General features: G+C 38.5%; 2 protein-coding genes across 7 annotated transcripts in view; one reads left to right on the forward strand and one right to left on the reverse strand.

Annotated features, from left to right (window-relative positions):
• The window catches only part of cd276 (CD276 molecule), a 95,097-nt gene extending 77,615 nt beyond the window's left edge, over positions 1 to 17,482 (reverse strand). For 3 of the 6 annotated variants that reach the window (XM_088920307.1, XM_088920305.1, XM_088920304.1), the window contains exon 1: positions 2,294 to 2,507. Coding sequence is in view for 2 of the 6 variants with exons in the window: in XM_088920303.1 (XP_088776429.1) it covers positions 17,418 to 17,457 (40 nt within the window). In the remaining 4 variants the exon portion in view is untranslated. Of the gene's footprint in view, positions 1 to 2,293; positions 2,509 to 17,417 lie in introns of those variants that run through there. The other 3 variants (XM_088920303.1, XM_088920302.1, XM_088920306.1) reach the window with 2 other exon arrangements.
• Positions 10,910 to 18,887, forward strand: LOC148831430 (ubiquitin-like protein 7). Its single transcript, XM_088920301.1, has 11 exons — positions 10,910 to 10,937; positions 11,235 to 11,424; positions 11,725 to 11,844; positions 12,293 to 12,375; positions 13,537 to 13,621; positions 14,113 to 14,170; positions 15,001 to 15,134; positions 15,566 to 15,615; positions 16,408 to 16,581; positions 17,396 to 17,524; positions 17,989 to 18,887. Exons 2-11 carry the CDS (start codon positions 11,235 to 11,237, stop codon positions 18,124 to 18,126), a joined length of 1,161 nt encoding a protein of 386 aa, XP_088776427.1. The 5' UTR covers positions 10,910 to 10,937; the 3' UTR covers positions 18,127 to 18,887.
• Positions 18,888 to 27,493: the final 8,606 nt, after the last annotated feature.

Genomic DNA, 27,493 nt, shown 5'->3' on the forward strand with positions numbered 1-27,493 from the left:
ATTTCTTCATGCTAATGTGAGTAATAGATATATTAAGATATAAATCCAAGCTTTTAAAATGCTACCTATAGAATAGACGTATATTTTACCACTTAATCTTCATCACAAAGCAAAATCTAAAATGAGTCTAAAGGATAAAATCAGATCCAATTACTTGAATTCCGCTAAAGTTCATGTTTCCATTTCTAATTGTATTTATTCTATTTTGGTTGAATAAACAATAAATAAATGGAAAAGATATCCTTTTACATTCTATTGTGCTGGATTAGTTAAATAAAACTGCTCAACTTCTACTTGCATAGCTCTGGAAAAAGCTGTGGCTCAGATTCATGATGTCTCACACCATCTCTAATTAAAATGCTATCGCAATAAGTTCTCATGGGCACTACTCTGATTGTATCAAGAACCCTGGGAAATTGACATAATAACAACTATGCAGCTGTTGCAGCTGTGTTGAAATCATATTCTTAAATACTGTAAATGGCAGAATAAAATGTGAGATCTGTAATTTTCATCAAGAGGCTTTGAAAGCTCAGCTTTAAAATGAAATAACATATTCACAAGAACCATTCCCAGTTTTTTTTAAGAAAATGGAATAAATAAATGGAACGAAAAGGCTGGGGGTATACCCCGGTGTCCTGGCCAAATTTCCCATTGGCCCTTACCAATCATGGCCTCCTAATAATCCCAGTCTATGAATTGGCTACATCACTCTGTTCTCCACCACAAAATAGCTAATAGCTGATGTGGGGTGAGCGTTCTGGCGCTGTTGTATCATCCAGGTGGGGCTGCACATTGGTGGTGGGGGAGGGGAGTCCCCATTACCTGTAAAGCGCTTTGAGTGGAGTGTCCAGAAATGTGCTATACAAGTGTAAGCAATTATTATTATTATTATTATTATTATTATTATTATATCTTCTGTGATCGTTTTTTGACACAAACAAATGAGCTTCAGCAAATTAACATCAGGGGGGAAACACCAACTGTAAAATAGATTTTAAAGACTGGCATTCTTATTTTGCACAGTCCAAGACTTCAGTATCCTGACAAACTGACCAGACTGTTTTTTATAATGAGGCATCAAATTGTTTACAAGAATAAGGGGTTCACTCACGAAATCATTTCAGCACTTGCATTTTTTTAATTATGCATTAAGTAAAGCATTAATCTTAATCTATCATTGAATTATGGAATGCTTAATTGTTTAATTATTGTTTATTCACGATAACTAGCCTGATTTACCATTAATATTCTAGAAGTATACTTACTATACTAAACATTACTATACTATACTGTATCAGTAATATTGCTTAAAATACATCATACGTGAAAAAGAATGATCTTTATTCACAGCCCTAGGCGTATTTATATTTTGTGTGAATGTGTGTTTTTGACATTCACAAAAAAATGAATTTTCGTACTTCTTACATTTTTAAAATGTATAAGAACGTTTTAATTTCACAAACTTCAGTTATTTCACAGCATGTACAATAATAAGCAGAGAAACACGGCGATTCTAACAGTGAAAAGAGCACATTGACAATCAGTACTTTTCCTTGAGTTGGCTTCAAGGAAATGAAACTTTCCCAAAGTCTCGTCCCAAAACAATTTATTACCAATGCTTACGTATATTTATACGTATATAATTGTAATCCTGCTAGGAATATGGAGATTCCTCATTCTAGTTGAATCAGGTATCTTTAATAATGACACTTTCTTAGAATCTAAAACGTCTTCTGACTGAAAATCAAGTGTAAAGTCCGTTTAATTTATCTTGAAAGTAGTCACGTACATTTAGGAACTATTGCTATTATATTTAATTATAGAAAAAGCTCCGACCTCAACAAGTCACAGGCTTCATTTCAAAACAGTCGCACCGAGAACATTTTTTGGAAAACATTTCAATTTAGTTACTTACATTTTATGTTTTTAGTTAGTTCTAATAAGTAATTAGAATGAACGAATGTAACAATAAAATCGCGTATCCTTCACAACAGTTCATTTAACGAACTAGTATTAACTTAATATTCTTAATTTAGACAGTTTGGGTTACCATGCGACGATTGAGGGCATCTAATTGAAGACAAATAATACAATAACAAATAAATACAAAACAAAGGAATTCGCTAAAAATGTGGAAGTCAGCCATAAAAAGTCTGGAACTGCATGGCTCTGCAATTCAGTGTACAACTCACTCTCATATCTTTCACTCTTAGATATGAGAAGATATGATCCAAGGAACCTTAATATGGAAAACGAACATATTGATGCTGAAATTAGACAAAGAACTTACCAGCCAGAAAACAGATTATTCACAGTGCACCCTTCAGCCAGTAAAAGTGATCTTAAAAAGCTTCATAAAGCAACCCTTAATTTATGCATTCATGTTGACTTCCGTAACTTCAAGGCTTAACGTTATAAAGTGTTGTCTAAGTTCGGCGTTTTAAAAAGCCTTTAGACACAAAGCCATTTGTGACTGTCCGTTCGGAACTAAAAAATAATCATCCAACTCCTCCTTTCTAGTCGGCTCTTTTGTCCAGCATGATGTCATGTATCAGGGCAGGACTTTTCCCTCCTGGTGCGCTGGTGGGTTTCCCCTCCTATACAAATTAACCATTTAGTGCCTTTCTATGTGTCAAATATATACTCATCTATTTGTGCGCTTAGGTGCCGAGTTTTTGCTCAGATCAATTCATTTTGAGTCGCTATTAACAGTGTCTGTAAATGTACTGTATTTTATGCTGCAGAACACATTAAATCCAAAGATTCCATTTCAGATGTGTAATAGGAAAACATGCATAGATTCAAATGATCAGTAAAGTTTATTGATATTGTAGCGCCCACATGGGGCGCTGTAGCCATGCGCACGCGAGGCAGGCTGCGAACGGGTCGTTGAGGGGCCCGTATATAGTAAAGGAACAAGTAATAGGTTTATTCCATGCTGAAAAAAAGGAAGAAAGAAAACACAACGTGTCGGCCTTCTTCAGGTTTCTTACTTGTTCCTTTGCAGCCTGCGCATGCTGACGCAGCTACCCACCCATATATAGTAAGGCGAGGGCCGGAGACGCCCTCTTCCCTCTTGTGCCTGCGTAGATGTGTTGCAGTGCAGTGCTGTATCTCCCCTGTCCAGATGTGTGTAACCCCCCTCAGCGTCTTTAATAAAGGTCCTGCCAACCCGTGCCAGAGCCTCTGGCCTGTTTCTTTCCGTCGGCGAACCCCGGGAGCGTTACAATATGATTAAATACCCTAATTTTTTTCTAGATTGAATTAGTGTTCCTGTAGTAATTAAGCAACAGTATTATAACAACAGGCAAAGAGACATGCAGACACAAAGACGTCCTGTAAATAAACGTACAAATATGTCGCGCTTATCGAACTGTAACAAATCTGATCTCAATTCCACATATAATGGTGTTACCTTTCTTAATTTTATGTTCTTTTTTAAAAAAAACGTTTTTTATTTTTGATGAATTCATGTTTTCTTCAGCAAACACACGTTGTGAAAAGTACAGAATAGCATAGAAAGCTGTAGTTATGTGGTTAGTCAGAATAGTAATTCAAAGTGCAATATAGAATCCTTTTCTAATTTAAAAAAAATAAAATAAAATATTGCAGGCTATGCAGACAGAAACACCCAGACAAAGGATTCAGAAATCATATACTGTGGTTCTAAAGTGAGTGACTGACCCAGACAACAAATGGAGCTATCACATGCTCTACAGGAAATTCAGCCTTTCCCTCTTTCACAACAGGGATATTGTGGTTTCGTCCTCTTCTGACTCGTTGACAAAAATAACTGGCTTCCAGAGGAAAATGAACCAAGATGGAAAAAAAAGTGCAAAACGCAGTCAAATTCTCTCTCACACATGATAAAGTACAACCAACTGTATATATGAGCATGGATTTTAAAAAAGAATTATAAAAGCAAGGGTACTTCACCTATGACTTGTCAATAGGGGGCAAAAAGAACCATTGCATATGTCATATGTCATATACAGTATATGTTACATTTACCCCCAACAAAATAAACCACAGTAATCATCTCCCTCCTCAAGACCAGCGAAGGCTCTCTCCCTGTGACTCTCCCTGCGCCTGCACCTGGCTGGGGTAACCCCAAGCGAAACAAGGCCAGGACTCTTTCCCTCTATTCTTGTCTTCCACCACAACCTCGTGTTTGTTTCCCTCCTCAGGAATGTTGAACACCAGGAATACAGTGCACTTCCACTGGAAGTAGATGGGAGAGGAGATGCCGACACATTGCCACTTCATGGCGGCTGTCCTCCAGGTACTGCTACAACGCGCAAAGGGGGAAGTCTTCTGCATCCTGCAGAATCGATCGGAAAGGTACATGGAGGTTTTCCTGGCTTCCAACGAGAGATACCAGAAGGTAACAAAAAATGTATGGAGCTGGGATCTAAATCTCCAATTTGTAATTTCGGGATGGAACCCATGAGAAAGGAGAAACCATCATGCTTCTAATGTATGACCTCCATGTGCCAAACGGAGCTGGTAACAGCTTTCCCGACACGGCCCGTGAATGTGATATCATAGCCCCAGGACAAGAGGGAAGAGCTCAGTGTCTGGACTGGCAAACGCCAATACCAGTTTCTCCTGAGGGATGACCCAGACAGCGTCAATGGATTCAACCACCCACCAGTGCGGTTCTTGGGACCAAAAGCAGAAAAATGACCGGACACCTACACCCACACTGTCAAGGGGAGCCGGAGGTACGAGCCCACGAGAAAGCCAGAGCTCTGCACCAACCACAGGGCCCTGTACAAGGAGGTGAGAGGCAACTGGTTGCCGGAGAGAGGCTGCGGATTCCCAGACAAGTCTGAGAAAGAACGCAGCCTAAAGAACTGTACAACAAGCTAAAGAACCTCAACTGAGTGGCCGTGCACCAGAGACTGGCGACCAGAGAGGTCCTCTACAGACACTCGCTCACCAGGAACCCACATTGCCCTTGGGACACTGTTTCAAAGAGATACAGGAGCATGTGTTCGGGAGCTGCCCCTTCACCAAAGCATTGTGGGGCAGAATGGACAACACTATACAACTTCTGGGAGTGTAAGTGATGCTCAGATGCTGGGGCTCACACCAACCATATTGGACGGAGGGACACAGTATTTGCTATTGCTGGCGGTATCCCTAACAAAACAAGGACTGTGGAACGAAAGGAACACTCTCATCCAGCACCACACAAAAAGGGGAGCAAGGGAGCTGGAGGAGAGGATCCTTGCCAACCTCAGAGGGAGGATGAAGCGAGACTTGGGGCTTCGCAACAGCAAAAGGGTTCCTGGAAGGGATTGTGGGCCCTGTACAGTCCAGTCCTCCGCAGCGCAATTTCAGAGCCGGGACAGGGGAAAGGCATGGACAACAGCAAGTGATAGGGTTTGGAGGGACTCTTTCATTGTGCAAATCCAGCCACAACATCCACTTGCTCTGATTGATAAAAGACAATCACTCTTATAAAGAACTGTTGTGATACAGTAGAGATTGCATGACTTTGCATGAGTGTGTACTTATTGTGAGATATTTATTGTGAAATAAAGTTTATTCTGAGAAAAAAAATCTGATGAGGAATGTCCCCTGGGACCTCTTCCTGGAGGTGTATCATGCCCACTGGGGAAAGACCCTGGAGCAGACACAGGACACACTGGAGAGATTGTATCTCTCAGCTGGCTTGGGAATGCCTGGGAATCCTCCCAAAGGAGCTCGAGACTTACTGGGGAAAGGGAAATCTGGTCTACTCTTCCTCGGCCAGTTACCAATGTGATCCTCACCAGGAGATGAGATGAGATTATCAAAGACAACTAATTATAATAGTAAAAAGTATAAATGTGCCTCTTTTGCTGAGAAAAAATATGAAAACATAATGAAAAACTTGAAATAGTTTATTAAAATTGCCCTCAAAGTCCTAAATATTCTCTATTTGACTAGTTCATAGAGTAAGGAGACATTTACAGGAAATATTTTGTGTAATCTAATTGTCATAAATATTGTTTAGAGTTTATTTAGGTAGCAGATGTCAAAACTGTGAACTAAAATAATATTTCTTATCTACAAAGGGAATGCAGATATTTACTGAGTGTAATACAAGACACAAATATTGCGGTGATTTCAAGTTAATCTACAGCATTTTCTATTAAAAAATACGCACACTCATTGTTCTCCAAATCTGCACATCAGCCTTTTCCAGCAAATTACTTCCTGTCTGCTTGCCAGTATGACTCAGTATGGGGCGCGTCCCTACAATTACCCCTTGGAAGCAATATTAAAGAGTAGAATTTTTTTCAAATCCATTTTCCTGCTTTTATGCATCTTCACAACATGTGAATCACAAAGAAAAAAACAACAACATCCATGACCTTTCTTAATCTGAAATTGTGAAAAAGGGTCATGTCTTTCCTTGCTTCTTACAGTGAGTTACAATTTTTGTTGTTTTTCACTTATTTCTTATGGGTTTATTGTGTAAAGACAACTTAAAGAAACCTTCTAAACTGAACACCATAAACATACACAGGAAAGTTTGCCAACACTGCTAGGAAGCCAATTTAGTAAGACCTGGGCAATAAACCTAAGTTATAATCATACTGTACTTCTTTTTCAGCTTTGAGAATCTTTTTCTGAAATGGTACATACTGGAGAAACTTGCATGGTGATTCTAATCTAGATACTCCAACACACCACAGCTTTCTTAGAAAGCAAAAATAATGGAAAGAGAATGAAGATTCCTTAAACAAATGCTCGTTTGCTTTAAAAAAACATGTTGTCTTAATTAGAAATGAACTCATACTCTGATTTATGTTAGCCAATCAAACCTACTCTACAGAACTTTAGGAAGAACTGGAGTAAAGTACATGGCAAAAACCCACAGGATCACAGAAAGAATACCACATGGTGTCAAACTCCAGAATCAAACACATGCCCTTGAATTTATAAGGCAGGAGTGCTAAACACCACCCCAATATGTAATGACATCATTTGGTTTGCTATACAAATTAATCCTTATCTATTATCCAATCACTTCATCCAATTTGGAATCATGGGGGAGAGACGGATCTTTTCGTGGCAAGCCCATATCTGTTAATGATTGTTAATGTTTTTGACATAAGCAATGACTGCATAATGAAAAACATTGCAGTGGAAGAGTGAGCAAAGTCTTTGGCTGATAGGATAGGTGTCTTCTCTGGTCTCCTGTTGAAAGTGAATGGGTTCTGGAAGTTAAAAGGCTGTCTGCCTGTACAGACAGTTCAGGAGTTGACTCACTTTCTGTGATCATGTACCATTAAGCAGATTAACAGATCTATCTTAACTTTCCACTTGCTAAAACCTAAAATATGATGCAAGTGTTCAGTTTTAAAAGTGCATTTGTCATTTTAAACACAGGAACAATGCCAAAGAATTTCTGCTATCCTACCAATTTCCATATGCTGGGGAGATTAATGTTAGACGTGGACGACAACACATTGTTAAGGAATGATTTAGAGCCCATTCATGCTTCTCCACTGTTCTTTGAAATGGTCCAGTATGCTGCACAGAGCAAAATGTTTGACCAAAGTGCAATGGTGAGAAACAGCTTTAAGTTCAGTAAAGAAAGTCCACTATGTAGAAGTGCATTTAGAAATGAGAACAGGAAGCACTGTACCCAGGCTGTGAGGGGTATTTAAAAATCTACCCCAGCCCTGGGCCTGAAGTTGAGACACTGGCATCCTTCCGGACACAGACAGATGAGATCCTTGGATCAAAAGGCTACTACCAAAGCTCTAACCATGGGGCAGATGCAAACTGGAGATGCCATTCTTCTGAAAGTAACATTTCTTATGTTCTTTTAATCAGCCACTAGTTTTAATTAGAAGTTTTATTTGCCATTACCAAACTTGAATAAACAATACTCTTAGAAAGAGGATAACTGTTTTTTTACATGCATGCACTATATAGCATATAGCAGCCATATCACCCTGCAACACACAACTGGCAACCCACTGAAGCTAAGCAGGTGTGATCAGGAGATGGGAAATGGGAAAAACTAAGGTTGCTGCTGGAAGTGGTGTTAGTGGGGCCAGCAGGGGGCGCTCACCCTGCAGTCTGTGTGGGTCCTAAGGCCCCAGTATAGTGACGGGGACACTATACTGTAAACAGGCACTGTCCTTCGGATGAGACGTAAAACTGAGGTCCTGACTCTCTGTGGTCATTAAAAATCCCAGGGTGTTTCTTGAAAAGAGTAGGGGTGTAACCCTGGTGTCCTGGCCAAAATTCCCATTGGCTGTTACCAATCATGGCCTCCTAATAATCCCAGTCTATGAATTGGCTACATCACTCTGTTCTCCACCACAAAATAGCTAATAGCTGATGTGGGGTGAGCGTTCTGGTGCACTATGGCTGGTGGTGGAGGGGATCCCCATTACCTGTAAAGCACTTTGAGTGGAGTGTCCAGAAAAGTGCTATATAACTGTAAGCAATTATTATTATTACAGCAAATCATAGCTTCATAACTGTTCACATAGAGCTTCATAACTGTTTATTTACTGTAACTGTTCCCCTTTAAATAGAAGCCTGTTGCTCTACTTTTTCTCATGTGCCTTGAGAGGTATAAACCTATGGGACTAAAAGATGTATTTTTTGCAATAAAAAACACCTTTATTCCAACAATAATATGGTTATTGTAAAACATTTCAGCATGTAGCACTTTGTTAATGTTTTGTAAATACTGTGTACAATATCACACCAAGTAAATGTTTTTTGGGAATGTTTCCCTCTTTGGAAGCCATAAGAATGCGACGCAAACCCATCCATTGTTAAAGGGCCACACCACTTAGGAGTCATCTCTGCTTCCTTTCCCATATTCAGCTCTGCAGTACATAGGCTTTGACAACAGCCTATCCTACAATCACAAAGACTAGAACAGAGATCTGTGAGGACAAAAAAGGTCTTTATTTTTTACACGGTGTTAAAAGAAAACAATAAACTGCTTGTTCTTTTAAAATATAAATAAACTTTTTTTTTCTCCCAAAAGCTGTTACGTTTACCAAAACAAACTCCACTGTTTCACAATTAAAGACTTCTTCTTGGCAGAGAAGCTTAAAATAAATAGATCGTAACTGTAAAACAAAAGTGATTATGGTAATCATATCCACAGACAAATATATCACTGAGGTATGATTCATACCATTTTAAGTCCTGGTGAAAAACACACACACGCTGAAAAATCCTTAAAGACACCGTGGCAGATTTCTCTGTGATTCGTACACATTTCCAGTGTCCAGTGTTTTTGTCTCCCTAAAATAAAGGTTAACTAGGGAACCTTCTGTGAATATGGCATTAAGACACAGATGAAATACAGTTGAGAAGTCCAGAAACTGAGTATATAGTATACTGCTACGGTTGTCTAAATGGTCCGTTCGATTGCAAAATAAAAATCGGTAACAAAAAATTACACAATAAAACAAAGCAGAATTTTAGAGTGTCCGAGTTAGGATTACAGTGCCAATTTCAAGAGGGATGCACGCAGCAGAACCTCCTCCAGCAGGGACCTCTTCCTCGTTTGAGACAGCGATACCATCCAACTCGTCTTTAGTTACAGTTACACCTTCTAGCTCCGGCACAGCTTCAGCCGTAGCGGGCTTCGCTGTCCTGGATTCAACCCTGCACCGGCAAGCCCTTTTAACCGTCTCCAGCTCCTCCTTGACTGCTCTCACTTCCGCCTCCAGTCCCTCTTGGGTAGACTTCAGCTCCGCCTTAAGGCTGCTGTTTTGAGCACGGAGGAAATCGTTTTCATCCTTCAGGTTCGCGATGGTCGTCTGCGCCACAAGGGAGCTGCTGGGGCTATCGAAGTTGCGTAGCTGCATGATGGCTTCAACAGTGGCCTGCTCCCAGGAGCCTTGGGGGTATCGCCCGTCTATTTCAAGCTTCTTTGCAGACCCCGTGGGGGGGCCGCCGCCCGTGTCCTCCAGCAGTACCTTGTAAACTCTTTTCCTAGCCGGTCTCTCATCCCCACCACTCTTGTTTTCCGTCAGGTCTTCGTTTTCGGAGGACCCCATGTTTAGCACTGGCACTGGATGCTCGGCGGTTGGCGAGCCCTTTACAAAGTGCATCGAGCAAACGACTGTCCCCTTGCCTGGTAGAAAGTCTTTTCTACCGATCGCTCCCAACCATGCGTGCTGCTTCTCCTTATCACGGGGGAAATAATAAAAAGAGAAAGGCTCAAGACACGAGCACGCATTGTGCTGCAAAGGGGAATGGAGCTCACAAATGTCCCGCCGCCAGATGCTTAGTTTCCTCTGGTTATTAGTGCACCCTGACACAGCGCAACACCTTCCACCTCCTCTTCTATACAGAGCCATTGCTCCTTTTCTCCGCCCCAAGACAGCAAAGGTCTCTGGGTAGTGGAGTTCTCCAAAAAATTACACTAGAATACGAACTAATGAATACGGATATTTTACGTTAATTTATCAATTTCTTAGTCAGGTCTGAGCGGTGTATTGGTAAAAATTAAGTAAAAGGAATTCCGCCGTTTTGGTATGTGGTTTTTATTTCAAAAACCTTACCAAGCAGACATTTACAATGACAAACCTTGTACTACTGTATATTGAATATTGTATCACTACGTTATTAATATTATATATTAAATAAAGTCTCACCAGTCTTTCGGGAAGACGTTATAAATTTATGGTAGAAATTGGTAAAACATTTAGCGTTTTTAATAGCGTTTTTGTTTGGATGCAAGTGGAGTTCTTTTGATCGATATGCTTACATTTGATAAAATATTGTGTAGTCGACGGCACTGTTCAATCAGTCAAAACCACTAGCACCTCTATTAGCAGTAGAGTTTTTCATCTTAATTCTATAAATAACAGAGTGACGTTTGCAGTGGAAAAAACTACAAATCCCAGAAATCATCGAGAACTTTTTCCGTTTCCAGGTGACAGAGCACGAGTGTAAACATCGCTCTTTCTCTTTTTTTGTTATTTTTTTTTAATTATGTGTTCATCTAACATAATACGTCTATTTAAAAAAAACTTTTCTGAATTCATGAAATTCAATTTTTAAGACATAGCTAGTTACATAGTCAGATACGGTATAATAGTCTTTTTATGTTCAGTCGCAGTCTCGAATGTTAAAACATCCAGTGTTATTGATAAATCTGATCCAGTTGAGTTTAAAACATGTAATATAAATACTTTTTCTTTATTACTCTCCTCAATGTATGCTGTTTATATCTTTGCCTCCTTCAGATGACTATGGCAGTTCCTGAGTGGCGAATTTCACTGAAACTAATGGACCAGCCCTCGGTCCCCAAGTCAGTTCTGCAGTTTCCCGAAACGGAACCAGGAGATGTGGCACCGGGAGGATATCGTATCGCCACACTGAAGCAGCTGGTAGCAGCCCATTTGCCAGATTTAGTACCTGATCCGGAGTTTATAGGTCAGTAAAAACAGGGTTTCAAGAGATGTTCCTTTCACATTAATTCAGTGGTACATAACTCCGTTTAGGGGGTAACATTTTTTAAAAGCCATCAGCTATTGATGATTTATAGTCATGGAAAACCCGCTGGATTCTGGTGGCCCAAGTTGACGTTGCGCACTTTTTGATATAAGCTTCTATCAATCAAGAGGCAGGGGATTATGAAGTACATTACTTTTACAGCGTGTTGGTGCAACGTTTGGAAATGAGCTAGAACTCAGGATTGTCTCTCCAATTCAGACGTATGCATTTATATTTCAGAACTGGTATTTTGTGGCAGAAAGTTGAAAGATGAGCAGACATTGGAATTTTATGGGATTCAGCCAGGATCAACTGTACACATTTTAAAGAAATCGTGGCCAGAACCAGAAGTCAAGCCAGGTGTGTATGAGCCAGTCCACTCTCTCTACACCGAAGCATTTAGTGCTAAGTACATGGTGTCTATTAAGAGTAATTTAGTGTGGAGCAGAATTGCTGTACTTTCTTTGAAATTGCTTATGCACAGCATTGTTTTGCTTTTTAATCACTGGTCTATCTTTAAAAAAAAAGTATCAAATCTTGATTTTTTTTCCCCATATATGTACATGCTAATACAATATTGAAGTCCTGCTGGGGGAAAAAAACGAAATTAAGCCAGTTTAGAGGGTATTAAAGTTTAGCATTACAAGCTGAATTTAAATGATTTCTTTGGACTGAAGCCTTCTTTTTTTAAAATTCAGAAATGAATGGCTTCATGTGATGTGGATATGGAATTTACGAACTCTCTCACGGCTGGCTTTACATCGTGACATCACAGAGTTCTTCATTGTGCTGTACAATTCATTTTCAGAGCCTGTGGACAGAACAGCTGCTGCCAGGGAGTTCCGTGTGCTTCAGGCAGCTCTACATACCAGTACTTCTTATAGAGACTCGGTGAGACTGCACTGAGAAACTTTGGGTCGTACTAGAAGTTTCAACAAACCAGCAAAATGTTTCATAGTTTAAAAAGGAGGTGTTGTGTTTGGAAGACAAAAAATGCTTTACTTAAGAAAAGTGAAAACAGCCCCCCAGCATTGCATTGCTTGCATTGTGAAATGATTTTCTGCTCAGTGACTTTTATATCCGTCACTTCTGTTTGATTCTGAACACAAGTAACAGATTCAGAGGGGCCAACAAATAATATTTCCTTAAGTTTCTCTCAGGTGTTGAAGCAAAGCACAAAGTCCCTCAGATAACTCCAGAGTAATTTGCATTGACCATACTTACACTCCTTGTAGTCAGGGAATACCAGTGTTACATAGAATGTGTGTTTTTGGCTTCTCAGGGACAGCTTGGTAACACAGTGATAAAATAGACAAATATTTATAAAGATAGTTACACAAATATACAATATACATTTTTTGGCTATATACAGGTATTTTCACTACTGTGTGTCATCCATGTTCTGCCTTCTATAGACCATATATTACATGAGGTCAAAACACTTTAAAATGGGCAAAGAGAGAACCTGTATTCTAATAAATATGGATTCTGCAAGGACTCATTTTGTTTAGATTTGATGCTAAGGAAATGGGAATCGTATTTCCTTGTTCGGAATAACGCATCACTAACAAATGAGGGATGTGCTTTAGGCTGTGGATTCACAATATAGGAAAATCAGTATTTTCAATATTATTATTTAAGAGTATAGTACCCTTCCAGTGCTCAGCTCAGCACTGTGAAGATTCTAGTTTTGTAATCTGTTTTAAGGAGGACAAATGCTTTAATAGCCTAATCACTTCTAGTCTTCCTTCCCCTCTCTTCTGGGATATGTCTCCTCCCTGTTTATTTTATGTCATATTTATTTAGTCTTAAGACTCGTCTGTGAAGGCTGGCTTAATGATTTCACCAAGAACTATCTGCTCAGTGTTGGATATTGATGTTCTAAAAATGGGTGTCTTAATATTTTAACAGAATTAGTTTACCTTATGTTAATGATTACTACCAATCATTCTTTTGATCATCTTTAGACATGATACACTGCCTCACAAATAGCTATGTAAACACATGGCCATTGTGTCATCCTTTTGGATGATTGTTTTTCCACTTATGCAGGTGTTTAAGATGTTAAACAACAGGGAGTCCTTGGACCAGATCATTATAGCCACGCCAGGCCTGAGCAGTGATCCGGTGGCATTGGGCAAGTAGAAACATCCTTTGAGTATACATGTCTTTGTATACGTGCTTGCTTGGAGTTGTTCATTTTAAAGGTTGACTACTAACGTTCTGTGCAAGGTTATTCGACTGTTGGCCCTTCTAGAGCATTTTATATTTATTCTGTCCTCTTCATCATTTTTAAATTATTCACTCAAGTTATTTTTCTTTGATTTTTGAAAACAAATAATACTTTTTAAGTATTTCAGAAACTGTCAATATGCAGAGTTGAACCCAATGTATAAAGAAGACCTCTATTTATATTTATATATCCTTTGGATATACATCACCAGAAGCATCAATACTGAATTATTCAGAGGAATGTATGCACACCGTTTCACCTTTCAATATTCAATATCAATAAAAGTAGTATTACATTTCGGGTATAGATTTGAAGTATTGTCTTAGAGATTATATTTTGTGACATACCATGGAACTTCAGAAGTGTGAAAATGAATTCTTATTCTGCTTTTCTAGGTGTGCTGCAAGACAAAGATCTGTTTGTGTTGTTTACTGACCCTAACATGTTGGATACGTGAGTAACATCTTCATGAATATTCTGCACCTATTTTCTGCAATGAAAAAGCACCCAGTTTATCAAAACTATAGGTTCATTTTAAAACACTAGGAAAAGCTATCAGTGTCTTTAATCGGTAGCTCACATACCATTTTAATTCTGAGCTGTAACCCTCTTGCCTACACAATTCAAGTAGCTTTACACTACTTCCTAATTCATTAACCCTAACAGCTTTACTGTCTTTCAGTTCTCTCAATGCAAGCAGTAGATCATGATGCCAAACTCTCAATTCTAGAGCCCTGAACACTCAGCCATGTTGTTTTAAAGACCCACAATTCTAAACTCTCTTCTGTCTCAAACTTCAGTCATAGGAAAATAGTTTGTATTCCAACTACTAAATGATAGTCCTCTGACAAAGCTTCCACTGTATTCTCGTCCTTAGTATATGCCCACATAGGCTTTAAACCCTTTCATTTAAAGCACAGTGCATCAACAGTTCCCCTTTCATACAATTTTAAGATCACATGGCCTCCTACTTCATTACTTCATTACCTCTGACATCTTATTTTTTAATTTAACAGTTGTTGCTGTTAGTTCAATCTGTGCAGCCATATTCCCAGGATTGTGTTATGTCTTGGATTACATCAATCAGTGAGGTTTGATTTGTTACAGCACCTTTTCTTTTTGAGTACTACCTTCAAAGCAGTTATTAAGGCCATTCTTCCAGAGACCTGCAAATATAATATACATATTACAGTAACGTACATAACTGTACATATTCCCATTACCTGTAGAACCCAGAGGTGTTTAACTCAGAATTTCTAAGACTCCTGCTTGTCCTTTCCCAGGCTGATCACTTCGCACCCAGCCCTAGTCAATGCTATCATTCTGGTCCTACATTCAGTGGCTGGAAGTGTCCCTTCACCACAGAGTGCAAGCACATCTCGCAACGTCTCGGCAAGCTCCTACAGCGACATGCCAGGTGACTATAGACTGTTGTGTCCTAGATGTTTCAGGGAGGCCTAAGAGGTCTTTACATCTATATCCAGTAGAGGTAACACCGAAGAAGGAGGGTTATTTTAAGTCAATGCAGACCTTTTGAATTTCTTTTTAGTTTCTGTTTCAACACATTTTTAGTGAAACTGCAGATCTATCTTATGCAGTGGTGAATATTACCAATTGTATTATTGGGATTAGGACAGAACTATTATTTCAATAGAAAATATGAAGCTTTGAAGAGCATTTACACTTATAATGACAGCTTTGTCTTCTCCATTGGTTGTGTTGTGCTACTAACAATCTGATAATCTGTTGGGTAGATAAGCGAAGACCTTTCCCAAACTCTGATACTTAACCTACTAGCTTTCACCAGAGGATTAATACAATACATACACTTTTTTATCTGCACTGCAGGAGGATTTCTTTTTGAGGGCCTGTCTGATGATGAAGAGGATTTCCAATCGGTAAGATAAAATCCAGTTTAATTTAAAAGTCAACACTATCTCAAAGAGACCTGGGAATTCACTATTGCAGCTACATCACAGACTCCACTACAGAAACAAACATTTAGTTCTGGCCTGTTGATGGGCATTACACAATTCTCAAAACAATGCAGTTTGCACAAACCATTGTTCTGAACTCAAACCATTGCAATCCAAAACACTGTTTGTTGAAGTAATTAAGATCACTTTATTGGCCATATACAGTTTCCTGTATTAGGAATTTGTCTTTTTGCATACCCCAACTTTATTCTCCATGAGACACACAGACAGGGAGAGAAGCTTGGGGTCAGAGCGCAGGGTCAGCCATTTATACGGTGCCCCTCAAGCAGTTGGGGTTAAGGGCCTTGCTCAGGGGCCTAACGGAGTAGGATTCCTCTGCCGGCCACTGGATATGAACTGGCAACCTTCCGGCCACAGGCACAGATCCTTAGACACAGAGCCACTGCAGCACTAATTACCGCCCGTAATTATTAAGTAAATGACCAGATGGAAGACCACCTGGTCCTTCAAACCACTGAGGAATAGACAAAATAAGTTGAAATTTATTATTTTAAAATATTGTGTAAAGGTTTCTCCTTTTCTTAAATTGAATGTAAATCTACATAGTGCTACTCTACAGTAGTGTTGTTAAGAAATTGTATTGCATCACTGGCCCATTGAACTGAAGAAAATCTGCACATGCTGATGGTATTTTGTCAGAAGTCTATGGCTGTTCTCCTTTTGATGTTGTATTCTGCTGCGTTTCTCCCACAGGGCAGCCGGGCCACCCCTTCCACCAGCACAGGGACCCCTGGCACACGGCCAGCCACACTCGGCTACAGTGGTGCTGTTGGCCCTCGGCCCATCACTCAGAGTGAACTAGCTACCGCCCTTGCCCTTGCCAGTACACCGGAAAGCAGTGCAGTCACTCCTACCACTGGCAACCAGGTGCTTCCTCCAGTTCCTTGCATAAGTCATGTAAAAATCAAAGTAATAATTAAATATGTAATTAAATAGAAAAGGATCTAAAAAAAGATCAGAAAAAAAATAATTGTCCATCCAAGAGGGTGGAAATTTATCATTGACATTTCCATAAAAAATCAAGACTGAACATAAATACACGTTAAAAAGAAACAATAGTCCTAGCCATGCAACAATACATACACACACACATCTTGCTCTGCCCATGTTACACTATCATTGCATTAATCTGATAGCTTCACACAGGAAATGGTCACTTAGCTGTGTTTATATACTTATTGTTCGGGGGGGAAAAAAAGATTTAATGTAGACATTTTTCTTGGCCAAAGGCATTCTAAACCGCCTCCCTGAAGGTCCCAGCTGAAATTGGGAATGAAGAGGGTGGGAGTGGTCTTCAATGAAAAGCTGAGCTTTCCTTTGATCTGCAATATAATACATGTCTTTCAGCTGTTTCTTGTGATCAACCAATTATTTTACTAGCAGTATTAACCATTTTGGTCAGTTTGCCCTTACTGTCCATACTTAGGCTATCCATACCATGATACCAAAAGTAAGGATGCTTTCTACTAACATTCTTTAAACCTTTTATAAAACATCTTGACTCACCCCAACCCCTTTCAACTTCCTGATCAAAATTATGTGCTGCTAACTATCCTTCATAAACTGGTTTTAGTATCAACAGTATGTTTGATAGAAACCTAGATCACCAAACAGATAGATTAGACATGTACACTAATACTGTTTGCTTTTCTTTATAATGTATTCTTTCTTATTTTTTCAGGGAGCCTCATCTGGGGCCTCACCTGTCATGGGTTCTTCAGGAATGCCTGCAGGAACGCCCATCACCAATGATATCTTCACCCAGGCACTGCAGCAGGCACTGCAGGTGTCCAGTCTCTCAACCCTGCAGGTGAGCTGCACAAGCTGTGGGACTCCGTTTTAATGGAAGAGAACAACAAACCACAGACCCTGGTTACCACACGAGCACAGTGTGAACGCGATTATAACCCTTCTTTTCATAGATGGTCTTTGAGAGTGACAGGGAGGGTGCTGTTCAGTCTTTTTTTTTTTCTTTCCCCATCATTGACATGTGCTGTGTTTGTGTTGTGATCTACTGTATGAAAGGCAAAATTATCCTCTCAAACCAAAAAAGACAAATCATTGGATTATATCCTTCTCTGTGTGATACTACAGTATAGTGCTTAGCATTAGAAAGGAGCAGTGCTTTCAATGGAAACCATTATTCATTATTATTATTATTATTTAATGTATCAGTAAGGATTTTTGCCAGTAACTAGCTTACCTACTAAAAAGAATGGGATGCAATTTTTTCCTTTCCCTTCAGCAGTGTTAGATTGTGGCTTATCTTCACAGAGCCAATGGCAGTCTCAGCTACAGCAGCTACGGGACATGGGGATCCAAGACGAGGAGCTGATCCTGAGGGCACTGCAGGCGACAGGAGGTGATATACAGGCTGCTTTGGAGCTTATTTTTGCTGGGGGAGCCCCTTGATCTACAAGTGAACCCATTTCAGGATTTGACTGTACAGCACCATTTTGTGACGCAATGGAACTGAAACCACTGATTCCCCAACCCCCAGGAATTTCTTGGCCCTTAATATGACTTTTCCCATGTGCTTTTTTTTTAAAAAAAACCCTTATGCTACAAATAAAAGATGCATGAGATCAATTTTCCCATGTTTTATATTCTTACCTTTTTCGGCCACCTCCGAAGAAAAGCATGAATTTAATTAAGAAACCATATAAATGTTTCAAGCCCCCTAACCGCAGTATTTTCAAAAATATGGTTCGACCCTGATAATTAAAGCATTAAGTTGGATCCATACAGTTGCAAATTATATAAAAAGTGGATCTATTGTAGTTTCTGTAGAGTGCTCTTTAATGAAATAGAAACTGAGTAAGGAGCAGAATTCCCCACTTGGGGGCAATGTTTACCACATTGCATCTTATGAGTAAAGGCTTTAAGGGTTTGGTACCTTAACATGCATACCTTAGTGAACAACAGGCAGATATACAGTTAGTGATTAGACACACATAGACACATGCTTAATGAAACAGTAAAAAATACATATAGCACTTCAGTTGAATGCACCTGACTGTTCAGTTTTAAATTAGATGAAAATATCTTGGGTGCAAAATTTCATGAAGGTGTCAGTCTTGCTTGTTTGCTTTCCTTTAGTTTAGACACCTGCTCTGATGATACACCCTGGTGGTAAATGGAAATTTGTATTTAAATAAAGAATAAATATATACAGACTCTGTTTTATGGTCTACATCTTTTTTTTAGGTGAGGAGCTGGCTAAGCTTCTAGGTTTATTAAAATGTATTTTTCTACATCGTGTTTTACCTTGTGTGGCAAGATGTTTTGTTTGCTCAGACTTTCAAATCCTATTTTTTTTTTCCTTTTGGCTGTCAGTGCTGTCTGAACTGTTAAAGAATAAAAAGAATCTTAAGATTTTATGGACCTACTGAGTAAACTGACCCTCAACAGATATTCAGAGGGAGTGATTTTTTTATTACTTAATGCAAGGGATTTCACGTTTTGTTTGTGTGTCACAAGCAAGGATGCACAATTTGTAAGAATGCAAAAGTTCTTTGAAGCCAGATCTTATTTTGATGTGAACATGAGAATAGGTATCACTTGTCTGGCATAACAATCTGTCGTTGAACAAACAAAATAAGATTTTGTTGAGTTCATTTACCGCACCATTTAAAAATGTGTTTGTTTTTATTTACTTACCTAACCTTTTCTTGATTTCTTACTGACAATCCATGATGTAATGTTTGCTTTGGTAGTTTAGTTGAACCAGGCTCTCTGCTACCATTGAAAGTTGAGTTGCATATCCTTCTTACAAACAGAGATAATTTGGATTTCATACAATTGCCTGAATAGATGCAATTTCTGTACAGGTTTCTTGTCCTTTCATCACTTTCTCAAGATTCAGAGGTATTTAAAAACCCTAAAGACCCCTGCCAGCTGCTATTTAAAAAGCCTTCAATTCTAGTTAATTACTGTACTTTATTTTTGGCAACTGCTGTCTATCAAAGCCGCGCAGCTCAATCATTTGATTTCAGATCCTCACTATAAAATACTAAAACACAGCTGGGGCCCAGTTTTGAAATACACTGCATGCACCTGTATACAATAAATCTGTGCTCATTTTGCAGACACTTGAATTAAGCTATTATTTACTCCTTTCACTGCATATTATCTATTCTCATATATCATCAAAACACCTTCCATATATATTTTAGATTGTGGGAAAATAGTTTGTCTCTAATGGCCCTAATATACAGTAGGTGGATGGAGCAGAAACCATTCCAACATATGAACATTGTGATGTGAATATTCTGAATGTTGCCTGATGCTCCGTTTAAAATAGGAAAGTGGAGCTACTTTTAAAAGTGGAGAGTCTTCTGTATTTAAAGAGTACTCTTCATAAAAGCGAAGTTACAGAAAAGACTAAAGTAATTTCCCTGGACAACAGTTTAAAAATGAGTTAAGACATATCCTAAACTATTATATACTGTATATAAGATGAATATAATGCAAGAAACAGATGTTGAAAAAATAAAAAAACAAAGGATATTCTAAAGGCAGCCTTGATTGCTAGAATCTTTGTTGCCAAATAACTGAAGCAGTAATAACTGGAAATGAACTGTCTGAAAAACAAGCCTTATCCGGCCAAGAAGATCATAATATTTTGCATTCCAAATATGAAATTGCTCTTTTTTGTGTAAGATAATATAAATATATTTACTTGACTACTATGCTTCCTAAAATCACCACTTTTTTAAATGGATTAATTACATACAGTAAAAATGGCGTATTTATATGTAATATATTGTAGATTCTTGGAATTGGAAGAAAAGCAAGGTACTCCCTACCAAATGCAAGTGTTGGTAATGAATGAATCTCCTCAATTCAAACAGAGTTCTCAGCTTTTCAGGTAAATTTAGTTTGAGAAGACTTCTTAAAAGAAATGTAAGGTTTCTTGAATCATGAATCTGATAAGTTGACTTTTAATTATAGTAGTGGATAAAGTGTTGTGAATAATGGTGCATTTGGTTTTTTTGATTTTCAAACGATACCAAACGACAGTGAAGTGTAATATGAGACTTATGGATGTAAAATAATACTATCAGCTACAATTATAAATCCTTGGTCACACATTGTCTCATGGTGACTTTAGTGGACTGCACTATTTGGCAGGTACTCAGTGGATGCTATTTTAATACATGGAATTCACTCAATAGCATCTTCATCAAGGTAGTCGTTTTTTCTTTCTTTTTAAGAAATTTTTTTTTTGCTTGAGTCCTAAGATAATGAGACACAGAGCTCGCTGGAATATCGTGATAAGCAACAGGCATGCTCCAGTGGCCTAATGCAAACCTTCATAAAGAGATAAGGCATAATTTAAAATTCATAATATTTAGAAAATCTATTTTGGAACATTGGACAAGCTGTGTAATTTTAGGAGCCTGAAAATGCAAAGACTAAACAAAGAGAAAACAGGAGAATGCATTTTGCCTAATCATCCAAGCTAACAACTCTAACCAGTGTCCGTGGAGAAAATAATAAGCTGCAAATAAATATTCCTTCACACTGCTTAGCTCTTCTTCCTCTCAGATAGCACAGAGAAATTGTTTTTACACACTTGAGGCTGCAGTAGGGCATGTAATTATTGTTACATTGACTATTTGTTTTGTACTTGTCTTGTCAACAAAACTTTCAGTTCAAACATCCTTTGCCCTTTACTGTTTATTGATTATGCATTGCATCCTACCCCTAAAATCAACATGCCATTTTGAAATCTAGCTTTCACCATGAAACTGCAAAGAAAGGTATAGAATGCAGAAAAATTCTGTACAGTTCAATTCACCTCAAAAAGAGAAAATACTTCCATATAACAATCGTGTAAGGCACTCACTTTCCATTCACTACATCTTTTGCCATCACTTCCTTCCAGTCCTTAAATTAATTCTAGATCAAGTTTAACACAGGAGCCTGCACAGTATTTCTGTAGCACAGCAAAGCCCTCTGAGAGGACTGTATATGTACACCTCTAGCAAAGCTTTAACCTGTATTGTACCACCACTTGAAATGTTTCTATGGAGACAAGTCTTACATGTAGCTATGGAAACAAGAGTTCAGGTTTCAAGAAAAAAAAGCATTAGTGAGAGAAAGCGGCTGCTCAGATTTGTTTATTTTACTTTTTTTAAAAGAACTTTTAGAGATTGTTTTTTTTTTCAATATTCATTTCCTGTTTTGAAAAGCAAACAAATAGATACAGAAAATCAACTCTGTATGCAATTCAAAATAAGCTGATGGATGGGACTATACCCCATGCCTGGCATTGTTCTTGTAGGAGGGGATCTGAAGAGTTGGGATTTTCTGTCGGTAGAAAACATGTCCAGTGTGGTCTGTCCATGGCAGCACTGATTGTATTTCTGTTTGCTGCCTAAGGGTAATATGAGTCAGGCCACTGTTGTTCATGATATAGCCATGATTTACCATTGTAAAACAGGGACCATATACAAAGAAGTTTAGAAGACTCTCTGTATCTGAATATACAGTATACAACAAACCTGACACCCCTGTGGTCTTTTAGAGACAGCTGTCTCTGCTTAACCAAATAAAGTACCTTGATAACACTAAAAGCATTAAGCACTAATTCGGTACAAATAATGAGCAGTGGAGATTTGATTATTTAATATACCATAGTTCTATATTTTTTTGTTATTCTTCTATATTCATGTACCAACACTAATCCATTTGGAACAAAAAGCATTTTACTCTCTGGTTAAATGTCCATTACCATAAATCAACTGAGATTGTTTTCACTTAAAAGAGTAATGAAATGAAATTTCTAATGCTAGAAGGAAACCATTAAAATGATACATGATAAAAAAGACTATTTCAAATGTTGCTCACCCCCCTATTTCCCTACCCCTATTAAATAGGTCGATGCTGCACATTCGTGGTGGTGGAGGGGATCCCCATTACCTGTAAAGCGCTTTGAGTGAAGTGTCCAGAAAAGCACTGTATAAGTGTAAGCAATTATTAATCATTATTAAATCAGAAAATCACAGAAAACAGATTTAATGCAAGAAATCCTTGTTTTTACTTCCTTAGCTACAGAAACTTCTGTATATCTTAATTTTTAAAAAGAAACATCTTGCAAAACAAAAGTTCAGACATTTACAATACTATACATGCTTCTTCAATATGTGGAGAAATGCCAGCACTCCTTTATGTAGTCACAGCATCAGGTTTTCATTGAATGTCACCCATTCAGTTAGAGGTGACCAGCCCGGCCTGGACACATGAGCAAGCTCCTGGGTTGCCATGGCTGCAGGCAGAGTGGAAAGACCTGAGCAGAGCTTCCAGTGAGGGGAGAGGTCACAGGCAGCTGTGGATAGCATGTCAGAGTTGAGCTGCCTCGCATCTCCCTGAGGCAACTAAACATGGCTGATGCACGATGACAGGAGGAGTGCACAGGCAAATGGTGCAGAATGCCTCCCAGCTATTTGTTTCCCCAGAACCTTGTCTTTTTGATTGTGAGCTTATCAGCTGAAGTACTGTACATGGGCATCTTCCCAGCAAGCACCAGTGTGTTCTATCAGTATTATAATGATAATGATAATGTTTCTTTATTAGCCCTATACAATTTCTTGCATTAGGAATTCATCTTTTCGCATACCCCAGCTTTTCTCTATGAGACACAGACACACAGACAAGGAGAGAAGCTTGGGGTCAGAGTGCAGGGTTAGCCATTGTATGGTGCCCCTGGAGCAGTTGGGGTTAAGGGCCTTGCTCAGGGACCCAACAGAGTAGGATTCCTCTGCCAGCTGCAGGATTTGAACCGGCAACCTTCCAGCCACAGGCGCAGATCCTTAGCCACAGAGCCACCGCTCTGCTTAGCATTGCTACTTTCTTCCTGTTAGTATTTTGAGCAGGCAGTTGGTGTGTTTTAGGACTTTCATGGTGAGGACTGCCATTTTCTTCAAAGTATGTCATTTCATTTTCAAGAAAAATGTTGGAAAACTGGAGCAGTGAAAATTTAATGTGATATACCAGTATACAGCCACTTACCTGAGGACCTGCTGGAAGTACCAGTTCTTTAATTCTTTACCCCTGGGTTTAACAGCTCTGCTGTTGTAAGAGGCAGTTTGATTTAAAGTGTTTGTAACAGTGAGACTTGCCGTGTTAGCACGCCGATTAAAGACAGCAGATTATTGTGATGGGCAAAATTAATCTGAAAATTGAGCTGCCGACCCAGTCATTACCTTTGTCTGGTCTTTTTCTATCCCAGGCCTAATGGGACACTTAGTCATACAAAGCACAGCTAATCAAGCTGCCAGAATGCTTGAGATTGTAATGGTAGGTTTCAGTTAAAGCTGTATCCTTAATTAACACGTTCACAAAAAAACAGAGACAGTTACTTTTTATGATGTGGCTCATGGGCCATTAGCATCAGCAGTGTTACCTGAAATTGGTTCCAGTTTGAAGGGACTGAGCAGAATATAAAATTAGACTTTGACTGACACAGCCTTTTAGAGAATATTCAGTGAATGAATTTGCTGCTTTCAAGCAATGTCCTTTTTCTTTCTTTCTAGGTCACCTCTGTCAAAAAAGGATATTGTTACCAATCTCCTTTCATATGATTTAACCCTTGGTACATAATCCCTTCACAATAGCTCAAGGTTAATCCTGAGAGTGAATGCTACCAGAGATGAAGACTGGTTACATGAATACAATCTCTCCAGTCCAGATAAAAGATGGCTATTGGATTTTTTTGTTAAATGTTAAGTCCATGTCAGGTTGCTGTTTTATATTTAACACATGATAGGGGGCCTAAGGGTAAAATCAAAGGTTACATTATCATGAATCCCATTCTTATACAGAAATTTGCTAAATCAACTCTTTAGCTTGCTAGCTGTTGGAACCTGATGCAGTGAAATTTTACCTAGTTGTGCTAGTTATGCTTAGTCATCAAAAATGAGATAAGGAATCTCATCACATTATTACTAAAAAAAGGGATAAAAATAAAATAGATTTTTCTACTAAATTATGTAATTCTTCTGTTTATTGTTGAATAGTAGGAAGGAATCACATACAGTAAAACTAAAAAGTCCATATCTAAAAAGAAAAATCCATAGGGAAATTAAAAAGTGTTACTATTATTACAATATTGTAATTAGGATATAGCAATATTTATTTATTAAATATTGCTAGAGTATTGTCATATCTGGTCCGTGGGTTTAATATATATTGTCCATCCATCCATTGTCTAACTGCTTTATCCAATACAGGGCTGCAGGAGAGCCCATCTTGGCAAGCAATGGGAACAAGGCAGAATATACCCAGTCCATCGCAGGGCAAACACAGACACAAACACACACACAGACACCAGGGACGATTTTCGCAGAAGCCATTAACCTACCAGTATGTTTTTGGACTTGGGTCCCAAGGAGTCCCAAGGAAACCCAAGTGAACATGAGGAGAATGTACAAACTCCATGCAAATAGCACCACATGAAACCCAGGGCCCCGGCAATGTGAGGCAGCAATGCTTAACACTGTGCTGCCCCAATATATATATCACAAGTAATCAAATTTTGGAATAAAATTCACACTGTATAAACAACTTTAGATTCGAACTTAAAACAAACAGGCCATCAGTAACCCCAGACTGCAGAGAAAAACAAAATGTTCTCAAGACTAATAACATGTATAATGATTTACAATATTCTGAAAGATATACAATCCTTGAAGACATCTTAAATGGAGAGATCTTCCAATGTGTATAACATCGCTTCTTTTTAAGTGTATTTCAATATATCTCAAAATGGGATGAGATTTTGAAGACATCTTAAAACAATTTAGAGATATATTGGCATACATAAAGATGTTTTTAAATCATTTTTCAAACAAATCTTTGTTTGGAAAATTGAAAACAATTTTTCCAAACAATTTGATGAACTAGGTTTTTCTCTATGATAATTTGAATCAATACTCAATATGCTTGGAAAACAGCAACCTCAAGTCAAAGTCTCACAAATCATTATATAAACCCTCTATCATTTCTGTTAGATTTCTGTTTATATTTTATACAGTAGTAGCACTACATTTCCCCATTGAGAGCCCAGAAGTCTCAAACAGTTAAAGCAGTATGTATAGAAAGTCTCTTATTAGTAGGGACGGCTCTTAATCGAACAAATTAATTTGTCTTATGTGCCTTAAGAAACAAAAAAGACCCAAAATAAGGGATACAGCAATACAATTCATTTAACAAACCTTTTTTTTATTTTTCTTCCACAAACATCTCAAGCTTGATAACCAAGATAACTCAGGAAAAGCTAGTATATTCAGTTACAGGGAAGAAAATTACAAGACTATTTTTCACAACATCATCCCTACAGTGAAAGCTCAGTAAAACAATTAATTATACCTAGCCTGGGGCTTGTTATTTTAACAACAAAGCAGAAATGACAAAATCCATAATAGTTTAACACCTGAAAATTCAACACCATGAGATTTGTGTTCCACACTTTGACTCATTCCAATTGCTTTTGATACTTGTAGCTTGTTTTTATTGAGAACACAATTGACTAGAATAATTCTGGTAATTGATGTTCGTAAAGCCTCTTCATAGGATGTATTAGAAGTGCAACTGTTGCAGCTCATTTACATCATCACATGGTACAGGTCTTTACCACATAAAAAAGATGAGTGGGAAATCTTTTTATTTTCTACTGAAGACTTATTATTAACACATTTTTATAAAATGATACTACTTAAACCATACTTTAACCAGACAGAAATATAATTTGATTTGTTCACTCCTGTATAGAAGTCAACTTTACCCAATACAGGATAGTTGGGGAGCCGAATGTTAGAATGCATATACAATGCATATACTACAGAGGTAACTACAACTGAGCATGTCAAAAATGACATAAAATGACTAAATGAGGTGCAACAGTTGCACTTTTAATAAATTATAAACAAATTCAGTTTTTTGTAGTATGTGCATTGACACTTGAGCAAACTGACATTCCATCCATTTTCTAACCACTTTTTCCAATTCAGGGTCACAGGGAAGCCTGTCCCAGCAAGCAACAGACACAAGGCAGGATAGAGCCTGGACAGGACACCAGTCCATCACAGGGCAGACAGACACACACACCGGTAGCGGGGCCAGTCTACCTACAGTAGATACTAATTAACCTACCAGTATGTCTTTTGACTACAGGGGGGAAACTGGAGCACCCAGAGAAAACCCATGAAAAAATGGGGAAATATACAAGTTCCATGCAGATAGCACCCAAGGTCCACAATTAAACCCAGGAACCCAGCACTTTGAGGTAGCAGACTAACCATTGTGCCATTGTACTGCCCCTCAAACTAGCAAGACAGAGGTAAATTCATTATTCCTGTTAACATTGGTCATTAACGGGGGTGAACAACAGGGGGTCTACTGTAAAAGTCACAGATTACTAGAGTGTGTGGCTACTGTTACAAGCCATACATATGCAATATATGTTTTGAACTCAGTGGCAGATGCTGTCTTGTGCACCTCTGTCCCATTCCTCTCACGTAGCCTGGACAAGCATATACCTGTTTACTGATCCTTGAGCCCTGCATGCTATGTCATTCTACCACAACCTACAAATATTTAATGGTGCTCATTTCTGGAGAAGAGGGTGCTGATGTCACATCACGTCCTCAACTTGCAAAAACCTGTTGTTACACGAGAAACAACAGGACATGCATTGACCTGCTGGAATATTGTCATGTCAGGATGAGCCCACAGGAGAGGTAATAAATGAGATCTCGGGACTTGAGCAATGTAG

Source organism: Atractosteus spatula, chromosome 7, assembly GCF_055471065.1.
Source record: "Atractosteus spatula isolate fAtrSpa1 chromosome 7, fAtrSpa1.hap1, whole genome shotgun sequence".
NCBI classification, from domain to species: Eukaryota; Metazoa; Chordata; class Actinopteri; order Semionotiformes; family Lepisosteidae; genus Atractosteus; species Atractosteus spatula.

What these genes read in the sequence shown, in the direction of transcription:
- LOC148831430 (XM_088920301.1), top strand. Translation starts at nt 11,235, where the DNA reads ATGACTATGGCAGTTCCTGAGTGGCGAATTTCACTGAAACTAATGGAC. An exon ending in GTACTTCTTATAGAGACTCG is followed by an intron (nt 12,376 to 13,536) that starts GTGAGACTGCAC and finishes CCACTTATGCAG; the next exon opens with GTGTTTAAGATGTTAAACAA. An exon ending in CCAGTCTCTCAACCCTGCAG is followed by an intron (nt 17,525 to 17,988) that starts GTGAGCTGCACA and finishes TTATCTTCACAG; the next exon opens with AGCCAATGGCAGTCTCAGCT.